Below are 13,007 nucleotides of genomic sequence, written 5' to 3'. Positions count from 1 at the left end.
CCCCCCCGTGAAAGTCCTTCTGTAGATAGACCTCTCCCACCCCATCACAAAGCCACAACAATGCAGAGGAGGAAGTGTCCCACAATGCAAGAAAGCAAACATGTGGAGGCTCAGTGAGGATACTGGGAAGCCCAGGGCCAGATCACTCCCAACCCCAACCCCAGCACCTCCTCCAGGCCCCTGCTTTAGCTTCCCCAGGGTCCTATGCTGAGCAACTGAGCTGCCTGCTTGAAGCTGGGCATGAATGAAGACGCCAGTACGGAGGGCTCATTACTTTAACATGTATTCATTTAAAAAATAATAATAGTAATAAGGAAAGGGTAGGTTTTCAATGTCATTCAGAACTATTTCTTGGTATAAAAAGGCATTATTTGCAAACAATAACTTTCTAAAAAATAAAAATAAAATAAAATACATCATGCAAAGTCTTAGAAAGTTTCACTGACTTTTAAACCTTGGGGAACAAATCACACAATAACCATTTTGGCCATTTTTTGCCTGAATAAACATCAAATCTTGCAAGTCAAAGCAGGGGCAGATCTGTAGCAAAGACTACAGAGCAGAGGCCTAACCACAGTATCACAAGGATTCCCACCTTGTACTTTATACACGGGGAGAAATTTCTAGATGCCAAGCAATGTAGACCCTGGTTGGGCCAAAGCTAGTTCTCTGTTAGAAAAAAAAATTCGAGGATGTGTGGGCCTCTTCCAGCTCAGTTTTAAAGGCCCACTGTGAAAAAGAAAAACTCAAACCCAATCCAGGGAGTCCATGCATTGACAGTTGTGATCAGGACTTGCAAAATTTCACGTTATTCTCTCCTTTCAAGCCTGTCTCATTTCTCACACAGATAACGGAAGCGCAGTTTTGATGCCTTTGCAAGTTCACTCTTTTAACTAAAGCAGCCACAGAACCACTTCACCCCAATGATCCATCAGAGCATTTACAAAAGGTGGGAGGCTCTGCTCTCTGCAGTACACAAGACAAGTCCTGGCCATCCCAGAGGTTACATGCTCCTTAAAAGGGCAAGGAAAGTCAGCTGCTCTGGACCAGATATGCTGAAATAATTTTCACACTGCCAAAGGCATCAATGAGATGTGAAAGTTGGTGAAAAGGTTAAAAATGCATACAAAACCTGCCGTAAATTAAGACAAAGGTAGATTAAAACGTGCCATTATCTGTCTCATTAAATAAAGGAATGCTTTCCATAAAAAGCAAAGATGGGCTTTGCCTTGACGCTGAACAACGCTGGCTCTAGAATTCTGAATTCTGTGCGAGGATGCACAAAAAAGAAAAAAAAACAAGGAAGAAAAAAAAAGAAAGAAAAAAATCTGAGAAAAAGGTTTTTTTCCACTTAGTGTGAACTTCGAAATGACCAAGTTCAAAGGCAAATTCATGATAGAAACTGCCATTGTCTTAAGTCTGCAGGCTAACTGTTTCAGACAAGCTGCGGTGGAAAGCCACGGTTGAGAACCCCAGTGAAGCACAGGGACACAGCACGGACACTTTGGGTTTTGGAGTTGGAGGAAATTGGAGTAAAAAGTTGATTTTGTGTCAATACTTTTAGACGCTCTAGGAAGCCCCAAAATCATGATAGCCGTAGCAGTCTGTGAAAAAGTCACCTACAAAAGGGGGAGACAGAGCAGAGAGAAGAAATTAGAATTCTTTTGAAAAAGGGCACAGAGCGCCACATTTGAAATTCAGGTTTTAGATTTCTCTGCTCATGTGACCCCCCAATGAAGGCTCCTTCTCACGACAAAGAGCAGTGCACGGGCAGGAAGGCGCATTCTCAAAGACTGGTGCTTAAAGCAGAGAAATTTAAAAAGCCGACTTCAAAGGAACTTAGGCGGTATACAGAGTGTGTTAGCATTAAAACTGTCAAGGACACACTTTGGGGATAGGGACTTGAGGGCCGGCTAACCTAATCACCGCAAAAAGGTACGGCTGGTGGCCCTGAACCTCAGAGATGCTGAGGCCAGCACCCTACCCTAACTCAGACCCAGACTACGCTGCCGCAGCTTCCCAAGTGCAGACAGAAAGATCTCACACTTACTGTAGCCTGCTGTGGCCGAATTGCTGCCGTACCCATAGCTTCCATATCCAGCGCCTGCAAGAGAACAGACAGGTTCCAGAACAGATATTCACCAATCCTGCACCTTCCTCCCAAGGAAAGGCACACTAACATCCCTAAAGTAGTGTCACAAAGGAGGAGGACCCTCACCAGCATTCATGTAGCCTCCTCCATGGTTGGCGCCACCAAATCCTCGTCCTCGTCCTCGCCCACGGATATTCCCTCCTCTGCCTCGGCCTCGAAGGTTGGGAGGTGGGGGTACCTCATTATGCATGGGACCTCCCATGCCGAAGCCAGGATTGTGTGGCTGAAAGAGATTGCATAGGAGTGGGGTTCACCCCCTCCTCAGATCAACCAAATTCCTACCCAAGGCCAGAGGGGTCAAAGTTGCATCCTCACCTTGGCAGCAAATTTAGGTCCACCTCGGACAGGTACGGGGGCTCTTTTCTTTTTGTTGGCTTCAAGGGCCAGGGGGGCATCAGGGAAAAGCTTTTCTAATGCAGCAAGAGCAGCATAAGCCTTTGCCACCTTTTTGTTTGAACCAGCACCTTGAAACTTCTGTCCATCCACTTCAACCTGTGGAAAAGACACTGTGTAGGAACTGAGCTAACCCAGTACCTCCCTCCTCTCATTGTAAGGGTCTAGCTTAAAACCTTTCTACAGAGGCCCAGGCCTCTCCCACAGCACTGATTTCCCAGGAAGCTTAGGGTTTCCTCTAGCCACCAAATTACTCACCTCCATAACAAATCGTTTGTCGTGGCTGCCCCCAGTCTCAGAAATGAGCTCATATTTGAGGCCACGCCTCTTCTCATTAAGCTCCATAACCGGGTTCTTGCCATGCTTAGTCAATATTGGCCCCTGCTGCTTGCCGTCCTCAGGGAAAGCACAAAGAAAACCCCACTAAATTAGATTTGGACACTTCACTACCCAAAAGCCATAGCTACTGAGCCAAGCCCTTTCACTGGATCTGGACCAGCCTGTGTATGCCAGCTGACACGTCTCAGTGACACAACCAGCTCCACCCATGCTGTTCTGGCTTCCTGGGTACAGGTTCTGGGTTCCACAGTTCCCTTTGCAGGTACGTCACTTAAGATCTGACAGGTGAGTCCAACCTTTTGACATTGCAAAACATTACTGTATACCAAGCTTACACACAAGGACCCGCAAGATGGCTCGGCTCAATGGGTAAAGACGCTTGCCGCCAAGCCTGATACACAAGTTCGGTCTCTAGAACCCACACAGTAAAAGCAGACTTCTAAAAATGACCACTAAATATGTGCTGTGGGTTCTCATGCCCTTGAGCATGCACACAATAATGAATGTAATAAAAAAAATAATAATAAAATGAAATTGCCATGGGGCTTATTATAGTAAAGGGGGAAAATGGTTAAGGGGCCAGAGTGATGCCTCAATGGTTAAAAGTACTGACAACTCTCTCAAGACGTGGACTTGGTTCCCAGGATCCACATGGTGGCTCACAACCTTTGGTTTTTGTTTTGTTTTTCAAGACAGCATTTCTCTGTGTAGCCCTGGCTGTCCTCAAACTCACAGAGATCCACTTGCCTCTGCCTCCTAAGTGTTGGGATTAAAAGCATGCACCACCATCAATCACCCGGCCTCAACCTTTCTAAACTCCAGTTTCAATGAATTGAATGCACTGCACACATGTGTTGCATAGAGATACGCACAGAAAAAAGATACACAAACATAAATGATAAAATGGGGGGGGGGAACAAGTTCAAGTTTGAGAAACATTCACTCCAGTTACAAAAAGACCCAAAAACTGCAAAACAATCTCAGTTAGGCCACAGGTTGGACATCCCTGGCTCTGTCCTGCATACAAGGACTAGTGACTACCTGCTCTGTGCTGGCAATATCACCCACCATGCACACAACGTCATTCCCAGCACCCACCACAGGCTCACCTCAGTAGTGGCATCTGAAGGGAAGACAGAACTAGGGTTGGAGACAGCTTCTACCACAGGGGGCGGGGCCACTATTGTTGGCTTCCCATCTGACTCCTCAGCTGAGTCCTCCCCCTTGCTGGATTCTCTGCCTTCAGCTCCTGTTGGCAAGCCCATGTCTTGTAACACCTGTGGAGCAGACAGACAGACCCAGGGCTCAGATGACAGAAGGCTTTCAAGGAACCACCTACAAAGGCCCTCCCCATACTGCAGAGCTTTCTAGGATAACTTGCAGCACAATCTTAGCTACCTGCAAAGGTTTGCTTGTTTGTTTGGTTGGTTTTTTCCTTTTAGTTTCTCACGTTGCTTCTGAATATGTGACTTGTCAAACAATCAAAAATCTAACTCCCTGCATTTCTACAGTCTTTCTGAGATGTCAGTCTGCAAACGGAGGCCTAGCGGGAAGTACGTTTTCTGTTTTGCGAGGAGTATCCACCCTACTTACCTTTACAGCCACATGTAGTTTGGCGGTCTTTTTAGATGGCCCTGAAGCCTCAAAGGTACTGCCATCTACCTCCACAGACATGGTGAATATGGGGGCATGAACAGGACCTGTCTGGGAGATCAGCTTGTACTGCAGCCCTGGCTTCAGCTGGTTCAGCCTCATCAGGGCATTCATAGCTTGGGGAGGTTCAGCCTTCTCCTCTAAGAAGAGAACAAGGCAAGACAGGATGAAACTTCCATAGCCCAGAAAAGTCAAAACTAAAGACGTCTACATGACTCTGTGGTACATGACCTGGCCTGACCCTCTCCTGCAGCCAGTGGAGGTGCAACTTCTCATGGGACCCTATCACTGCACCTGTGCCAGTTACTAGTTTTGGGGGAAAGTGGGGTGATGAAAAGGGTTCTCTCTCACTCTGTATCTCAGCATAGACTTGAAGTCACAGCAGTTTTCTCACCTCATGGGCTCTGGGATTAGAGATGTGAGTCACAAGACCCAGACATTGGGCTTTTACAATAGTTAAATATCAAGGGCAGCCTGGTCTACATAGCCAGTTCAAGGACATCTAGAGCTACATGATAACAGAGAACACGTCTCAACAAACCAACAATCAAATAAACAAATGGATGAATGAATAAATGAATATCAAAGGCTGAGAAGATGGCTAAGAGGCCAAAGAGCCTACTATGAATTATCTGAGAGTTCAGATCCTGAGAGCTCACATTAAGCCACATGGGATGAAAAACATCTGTGATCTCCACACTTCCATGGCTAGACGGTAGGTGGAAGCAAAAGAAATCTCCAGGAAGCCCATGAGGCATCTAGCCTGGCCTGCCCAGCAGGAAACAACAAAGAGACCCTGTCTAAAACAAGGTGGAAGGCAAGGGCAGACCAAGGTTGCCCTCCAGCCTCCACAAACACCAGGCCACATGTACATTCACACCCACACAAACTCTTTTCAAACATACGGATTTAAAAAAAAGTAAGGTTTTTAATATGATCTACCAGGAAAAAAAAAAAAGGCAAAGCAAAAGCAAAAAGCAAACTTATCACTTCCAGACGTACAGTGACTGAGCCAGACAGAGGAAAGGGGGCACAAGTCAGGGCATGTTCTTACCTTTCTTCTGAATCTTCTTTTTCTTTTTGCTGGGAGACTTCTCCTCCCCATCTTCTTCAATGGGGCGTTTCATGGGTGTGATGGCGTAGGTGGTACTGGGGGGGATTTGAACTGAAAAGAGACCAAGAAGAAGCACTGAGATATGCAGACAGCACTATGGAGAGAGCCCTGTCATCAGTGTCCACGTGTCCTTACCAGTGTAGTCCACTGGGTTTTCGTTCTTTGGTTTCTTGGGCATTTTGGAAGGCAGGGGGTCCATTCCTAGGACTTTATGGAGTTGACCAAAAGCAGCCAGCCGCAGAGCATGCTAGAGAAAGGAATAGGAATCTGACTCAGCTGCCTCATGCCACAGGTACCATATGTGTGCTCACTAACGCCTTCTGAGATGGGGTGGGAGCTGGGGGGCCTGCTAATAGTCTCCCCTAGGTCAGCAAGGGGTCGCCCGACAGCCAGGGCAGGGCCTGACAACTCTGGCCCAACCTTGCTGTGGGGGATTGGCAGCCTGTGACCACCCACCTCAAGATGAGTACAGGAGACTCCAACCTGGGGGCTGGCTGCCACATGGAGTCAGGTGGTGGACCTGCGGGGAAGAACCCCCAGAGCAGTCCTCACAGCAAAGCTGTGGCTCACTGCCCTCGCTGTGCCAACATGGCAGTAGGGCAGGGCAAGAGACAGACAATCATCACATGTGGCACCAGAACAAAGAAGCAGTCCAGATTGGGGCTCCCTGTATCAGACACCATGCCTTTGCCTTGGTCCCCAACCTGAGCCTATGTTCCAGGGGCTGCCCTTCAAATGCCCAGTAATGGAACTGGGAGCCAGTGAGTGCAGACTGGGTAAGGGCTCATGTTGGCAATGGCGACGACTATACCTGCGCACTCTGTGTGATATCTTCCCGTTGCTGTCTGTCTAGATGCCCAATAGCATCAGTGGCTTCTTTTTCACAAGGGTCATAAATGCCAGAACCATCTGAAGGCAGGAAACAAGGAAGATATGCAGAGGATTATCCCTTGTCGTCTCATAAAAGTTGTTGGCTGAGGGAACCAGGTGTGTTACCCCCCCGCACCCCATCCACACCCAGCTCTGGAAAACATACCGAGCTCGGTGACCCACTCGGCATCCAGCCCTTGACAGAAATAAATCATATGTGTCTCAGAGCAAGAAAGTCATGTGGGAGTGGGTCACCACTGGCCCCGGGTCCGCCCTGATTCACGGCTGCGGACCCGGCACAGGGCTGGATATGATGGTGCAAGAGGGTAGTCACATACTTTGGCCCTAGCAGGGGGGCATGGAGCTGCTATGTCCCTAACCCAGTCAGTGGACCAGTGAGGCAGTGGCTATAAGGCCTTCATCCCTGTCCTTGTCCCTGTCCCTTGAAAGCCACAAGGCCCCAACCTGGCATTACGATGCCGGATGCCAGACACTCAAGCACTCTTCGCAGGGCTTCACCAGCACCCATTGGCCTATTGGCAGTGCCGATGGACTTCTCACATAGCAGCTCCAGAGGCTGAAAGGCAAGAGGGACAATGAGCTTCCAGCTGCAAAAGGGGATAGCCTAGGAAGCCCTATCACTGGATTAGAGGGGTTAGGGGTCCTGAGATTCAAAGTCCGCCAGTGAGATGAACGTGCAACATCAGACATCTAGGCAGGGGTTAGCGGACTTTCATAAAGGCAACATGGGCAAAGGGACAGCACTGAGGACGTAAGAAGGTAATTAGGCTTTGTAACCACTCAAAAAAAAGACAGGGTTTCTCTGTATAGCTTTGGAGCCTGTCCTAGAACTTGCTCTGTAGACCTGGCTGGCCTTAAATTAACAGAGATCCGCCTGCCTTTCCCTCCCGAGTACTGGGATTAAAGGTGTGCACTGCCACCGCCCAGCCTGAAACAATATTCTTAATAATGGCCTGTTGAGAAACAGTTTTAAAAAATAAAATAATAAAAAGAAAAACAGGCAGTTGGCAGAATAGGCCGTAGGTCCCTGATGGGAGGCTGTTCAAGAACACTTGCACACCTACCCTTCCTTATATGACTAGTCACAGCAGACGGCCTAGGCAGTTCCCACCTCCTTTCTAAACTACTGCCACCCCACTCCATTCCACTCCACAACAGCCATCCAAATCAACAACCGTGAAGCTATGGAAAGGCTGAAAGTGCCTGTCTGGACAAACACTACCCCCAGCCCTAGTCACAAGGTGACTTACCCAGCCTCTGAGGGGACCCCAGGAGGGCACTCGGGTACACAAGTCCCTTAGGACACGGATGACAATGACGCATGACTTCAGCCCATTGGCTCTGGCCTAGAGGAAGAAAGCACAGGCTCTTCATACTCAGGGCACCATGGAGGACAGCAGGCAAACATGAACAACATAGTCTCATGGCACTGCTTTGCCAAGGGTAAACGGTTGCAAGGGTGCAAAGCCACCAAGTGTGTGGCCAGCACTGAGCTCCCTGTATGTGTGGAAGCCTGTTACTCTTACTGCAAAGCAGCCCACTGCTCAGCATGAGCCTCCTCAGGGTTGTCAAGTCAAATGGATTTAGGCACGCTCCTTTAGCAGCTGCATGTTGCAGGTGCTAACAAGATCGGCACGGTACAAAGTTATGGACACTTTATGGTCAAAGTTAGCCATGTTGTAAAGCTTAGGCATTCTCTACTGAAAGACAAAGAGAAGAACAAAATGCAAACCTGGAACCACTTGGCGTGTCGGAGGGACGCCAAGGCAGCAAGGCATTTCTGCCTGTCCAGAACGTCCGGGGGGTCGTTGACTGATAGCGTTTCTATTCATGGATGGAATAAGAAGACAAGGCACAGTTTGACCAAGGGGTTCTGTCAGGTGCAAAGGGGATGTGGCAGCTTCCTAAATAAAGGGCAGCTGAGTCTCCCATAATCTCAATTTGTGTCCACCCTGGACAAGGGAAGGAGAGGCTAAATTGCCATCAGCTCTGCTGAGAGGAAGTGAGAAAAATCGGGAGGCCCTCTCCAAAATTTTAAACCACTGAAACAAAAACCAAAATCAAAAAAGAAAAGTTACTCTAAAAGGCACAATTGGTGGGGAAGGGAAAAGATAGGCCAACCCTATCTTCTAAGAGACCCATTCCCTTACTTTTTCCCCATAAATTAGCTAGGCTAGAATTTATAATAAGAAAAACAAAAATAAAAACAAAAAGGTGGGGGGGGAGTGGAAATGAACTCCCTCTCTGCTTCTCAAACAGGTATCCACCTGTATGTAGCACAGGGGACCACCTCCGCACACCAGGCGGGACTGCCCTAGCCCCAGGCCTTGACAGAGAGAGTCCTGTTGGTCAAAGGTCCAGCGTCCCTGAGTGGATAAGCTAAGAGGGTTTTCTTTGGTCATTGGCATCAGATACATGAGCCAAAGGAAAATCAACAAGTCAGCCTCCACTGCGGCACAGCTAGCAATGCTGTCATTTGGCTCTGCCAGCTATCAGGGATTTGAATAAGGCCTGACAGCAGGCCCAGGAGGACTGCAGGGAGACTATGAATTGTGGATGAGTGCAAAGACTGGGTTGGAAGACAGCACAATGGTTTAAAACCTTATCCAAAAGTCTGCTGCAGCTCCTGGACTCTATAAAGCTCAGAGTGACACAGGCAGAGGCCAAACGAAAACACTCAGGCTGTGCTGCAGGGCTAGCCGATAGCTACTCCTACATGCCGTTCATATGAAGCCATCTGGTTGCTGCTAAGCAATGCAACACTGTAAGACTCCCGGGGACATACTTTTTTTCAGAGGGAAACAAGTTTAACAAAGAGGTTCAAAACAATTCAAGAAAATGAGAAACGAAATGGTGCACACCCTATGCAAAGTGCTACTCACTTTTAGTGCCACTGTTGAGTCAAACTCCCAAGAACACAGGGCCAAGGGGAGACATAAATTTAAGTATAGGCAGTCAGAGCTACACCGACACCCTCAAATCAAAGCACTCTAAAACTGAATAGCACATTTGAGCTAGAGGGAACACCAAGTCTACAATGTTCTGCTGGCCTTTCTCGGCATCCCTACCTCCGGCTAATACTTTCTCCATTTCTTCTCTGACAACAGGGGAGGTCAGGTGGATGGTCAAGGACAAAGGGGGTTCTTTTGTGTTTTTTATCAAAATCGCAGCATCATCCACAGACTGGAGTATTTCGTACTTGTCTTCTGTCACAGTCTGGAGGAGGAAAAGAAGGTAGCTTTCAAAACACTTTCTCTGTACAACAATCAACAATTCTGACAAACTCCATTGGGTCTCAGGTTGTGAATCTGAGGAGAACCTCTAATCCTGCAGTCAGAGAAGCTATTTCCACCAAGAATGTTAAAATGTAAAGGGAGGAGTCAAGTGTGGCGGCTCATACCTATAATCCCAGCAGTTAGAGACTAAGGTAGGATAATGAGTTCAAAGCTAACACAGACCACAGAACAAGACTATCTCAAGGGCAGGGAGTGAGAGGAGCAGTGGCAGCCACTCCAGTGACTTAGGAGACTCAAGTCAGAGGATCACTTGAGCCCAGGAGGTTAGGGCAGGCCTGAGCAGCATAATGACACCAACAACAACCAATGTTAATTTAAAAAAAAAAAAAAAAACACACAACCAAACAAAAAAGAAACCAAATGTAATTCAAGCCTAAGATCAGAGAACATGCCTGAAATCCCAGCACTCTGAAGACAAAAGCTAGACAACACTGCTGCTTGAGGCCAGCCTGGTCTACAGAGCAAGCTCAAGGCAAGCCACAGCTACCCAGTGAAATCTAGGATAAAAATAAATAACTCCAACAGCTAGTCAACCAGGGAGGCACATACGTATAACCCTAGCTCTCAGGATGTTGAGGATGGAAACTGAACCCAAGGCCAGACTGAGATACAACAGAGAGCTCATCTGGAAAAATAGGTCTCCTTTCTCATTTTCTAAGATAGGCTCTTCCTGTCCAGTGGCTTTCCTGCCTCAGCCTCAGTGCTGGTTCAAGGCTGGGACTTCTAATTTCTAACATGGCCTTAACATGCACACACTTCAAGGATGCAGAACAAAGCCCATGTCACTGGATACTGTGTGAGACACCCAGTGTCCATGACAGAGGGTGATCCTCAGCCTGAACAAGTCCATGCAGGGAGGAGCAGTCGGCAGACCCCATGGGAGAGATGCACATGCATTTCTATAGCTTATAGCCAATGACAGACATGGGTGTATATGCGTCCTGCAGAGAATAGCTATGGGTGCTCGACAGTCCAACCTCAACTTCTTTATAAGATAGCTTCTATTAACTGGAAAAAAAAAAAAAAACAGTTTCTTAAACTATTTTTGTTAAAAGAAGGAAAGTGAGCCGGGCAGTGGTGGTGTACGCCTTTAAACCCAGTACAGGAGGCAGAGTTCAAGGCCAGCCTGGACTACAGAGCTAGTTCCAGGACAGCTAGGGCTGTTACACAGAGAAACCCTGTCTCGAACAAGCAGAGAAAAATAAAAATAAAAGAGAGAGTTGGCTGGGCACTGGTGGTGAACGCCTTTAATCCCAGCACTCGGGAGACAGAGGCAGGCAGATCTCTGAGTTTGAGGCCAGCCTGTGCTACAGAGTGAGTTCCAGGACAGCCAGGGCTACACAGAGAAACCCTGTCTCAAAAAAGGAAAGTGCATACACTGTAGAGGACATATGCCCTAGAAATTGGTATGCAGATTTCTCGACCTCAGCATGGCTCACCTGCTGGATGAGGTAATTCTTACCTAAGAGAGGAGGCTGCCCTGTGTCACACAGGGTGTTCAGAGTATCTCTGGTAACCACTTCCTAGGGGTAGGAGTGCCTCACTTCTCCCAATCTCAGATGGCCAAAAGTACCCAGGGAGGGTGGAAATGTCAGATGTCAAGAACCACTGACATAATGAGCATGGCCTAGTGTACATACTAGGGACGGACTTGGGCAGGCTCACTAAACACAGCTATAGGCACACGTTATAACGCTCCTACCACATCCATTACAGAGCCTAGAGAATACAAAGCTCTTTCTTTCAAATATTTACCAAAGTGCTCCACATAACAATCTTTAGAAAGTTACAATAGTAATCATGAAATCACAGCTATGAGAAACCATCTGAGGGTATGACCTTCAGGAGTTCCTCAAGTTTCTAACACTTGCTCTTTCAGATCTCAATTCATACCATTCTCTGACCAAGTACCCAAAAAACCTTATATTATGGAATGTTTACTGACATACAAAGATATTTTTCTTTGCAGAGTAAGGTAACAATACTTAAAACCAACTTTGAATTTCTGTGCATTTATCTTTTAAATTAAATCTAGAAGAACTTTTCTGGAAATGCAGACTACAATAGTAAAGAATCTCTGCTGTCTCTGGTGGCCCCCACTGGGGACAAAAAGGACAGATTATCAAAGCAAGTGGGAGAGATAGATATAAATCTGACCTGGGGTCTGGCTCAGTAAATGTTCAGTAAGTATCAAAGACTTATTTATGCAATATTTTAGTAATAGAGGAAATGATTTGATTGAGGGTTTTGGGTGTTTTTTTGGGGGGGGTCTTACTCTAGAGCCTAAGATGGACTTAAATATTCATAGTCTTCCTGACTCAGCATCTTAAATGCTGAGATTACAGGTATAAACCACCACGACCATACTGTTCCTCTTTCTCTCACTGAGCTCAGTCAGGTGAGTGGAGTTTTAAGTATGTCCAGGTCTGATCCATGAAGAATTAATGTCCTTCCTTCATCCCATCCAGCCTACACATGATATTTCTAGCCCAATAGTCTAGGCTTCACACATGAGGGCACAAGGCTTTCACTAACTAGCAGAACGGGCACCACTATAAACAGCAGATGCCACAGACCCTCAAAGGCTCTGAGGTGACCTGCTTCTCATCAAGGTGAACACATGGCAAATACAAGAGATGCTCCCTGGCACATGGCACAGATGGGCCCTCTCTTCCTCTGATCATCTTCTCCACAAGTGCTAGAATCCCCTCTGGCATGGTAGTGTTGCTGGTGACTCACAGTGAGCTGGATGGCCAGGTTGTCAGCCACCTTGTCCAGAAGGGTGGTTGTGGGCTTCTCCTTACAGAGCAGAACCAGCTCCAGATCCAAGTCCCCCTTGAGCAGAAGACCCTTGGCTACCAGGCCAACCCGCATCACGCCCCTCAGGGTCCTAGTCATGTGTTCCGCCTTCTGTTCCCTGTGAGACAGACAAAAGTCAGGCTCAATAGGAAGCCAACCTCGCCAGTACCCAAAGAGACTGGCACTTCTTAAGAGAGATGCTAGCCTAGCTGTGCCTGAATGCAACCCCAGCATTCAGGAAGCTGAGGCAGAGGACCTCTGTGATTTTGGTGATATAAAATGAGCTGAAGGTGCCGGGCAATGGTGGCGCACGCCTTTAATCCCAGCACTCGGGAGGCAGAGGCAGGCGGATCTCTGTGAGTTCGAGACC

The 13,007-nt window shown here is 47.5% G+C and overlaps 1 protein-coding gene across 6 annotated transcripts in view; it reads right to left on the bottom strand.

The window, feature by feature from the left end:
* Ilf3 (interleukin enhancer binding factor 3) overlaps positions 1-13,007 on the bottom strand; it is a 43,241-nt gene that overhangs the window by 3,357 nt on the left and 26,877 nt on the right. For 3 of the 6 annotated variants that reach the window (XM_005346894.3, XM_026779177.1, XM_013346269.2), the window contains 14 exons: positions 12,578-12,755; positions 9,611-9,758; positions 8,275-8,366; positions 7,793-7,888; positions 6,987-7,098; positions 6,463-6,560; positions 5,787-5,898; positions 5,592-5,702; positions 4,478-4,677; positions 3,994-4,161; positions 2,804-2,941; positions 2,468-2,644; positions 2,219-2,375; positions 2,051-2,104 (listed from right to left, as the gene is read on the bottom strand). In XM_005346894.3, coding sequence (XP_005346951.1) covers positions 2,051-2,104; positions 2,219-2,375; positions 2,468-2,644; positions 2,804-2,941; positions 3,994-4,161; positions 4,478-4,677; positions 5,592-5,702; positions 5,787-5,898; positions 6,463-6,560; positions 6,987-7,098; positions 7,793-7,888; positions 8,275-8,366; positions 9,611-9,758; positions 12,578-12,755 — 1,841 coding nt within the window. Of the gene's footprint in view, positions 1-26; positions 1,620-2,050; positions 2,105-2,218; positions 2,376-2,467; positions 2,645-2,803; positions 2,942-3,993; positions 4,162-4,477; positions 4,678-5,591; positions 5,703-5,786; positions 5,899-6,462; positions 6,561-6,986; positions 7,099-7,792; positions 7,889-8,274; positions 8,367-9,610; positions 9,759-12,577; positions 12,756-13,007 lie in introns of those variants that run through there. The other 3 variants (XM_026779178.1, XM_005346895.2, XM_026779176.1) reach the window with 3 other exon arrangements.

Source organism: Microtus ochrogaster, chromosome 5 (assembly GCF_000317375.1).
Source record: "Microtus ochrogaster isolate Prairie Vole_2 chromosome 5, MicOch1.0, whole genome shotgun sequence".
In the NCBI taxonomy this organism is placed as follows: Eukaryota; Metazoa; Chordata; class Mammalia; order Rodentia; family Cricetidae; genus Microtus; species Microtus ochrogaster.
Note: the sequence above shows the minus strand (reverse complement) of the source record. Positions and strands in the feature narration are given on the sequence as shown.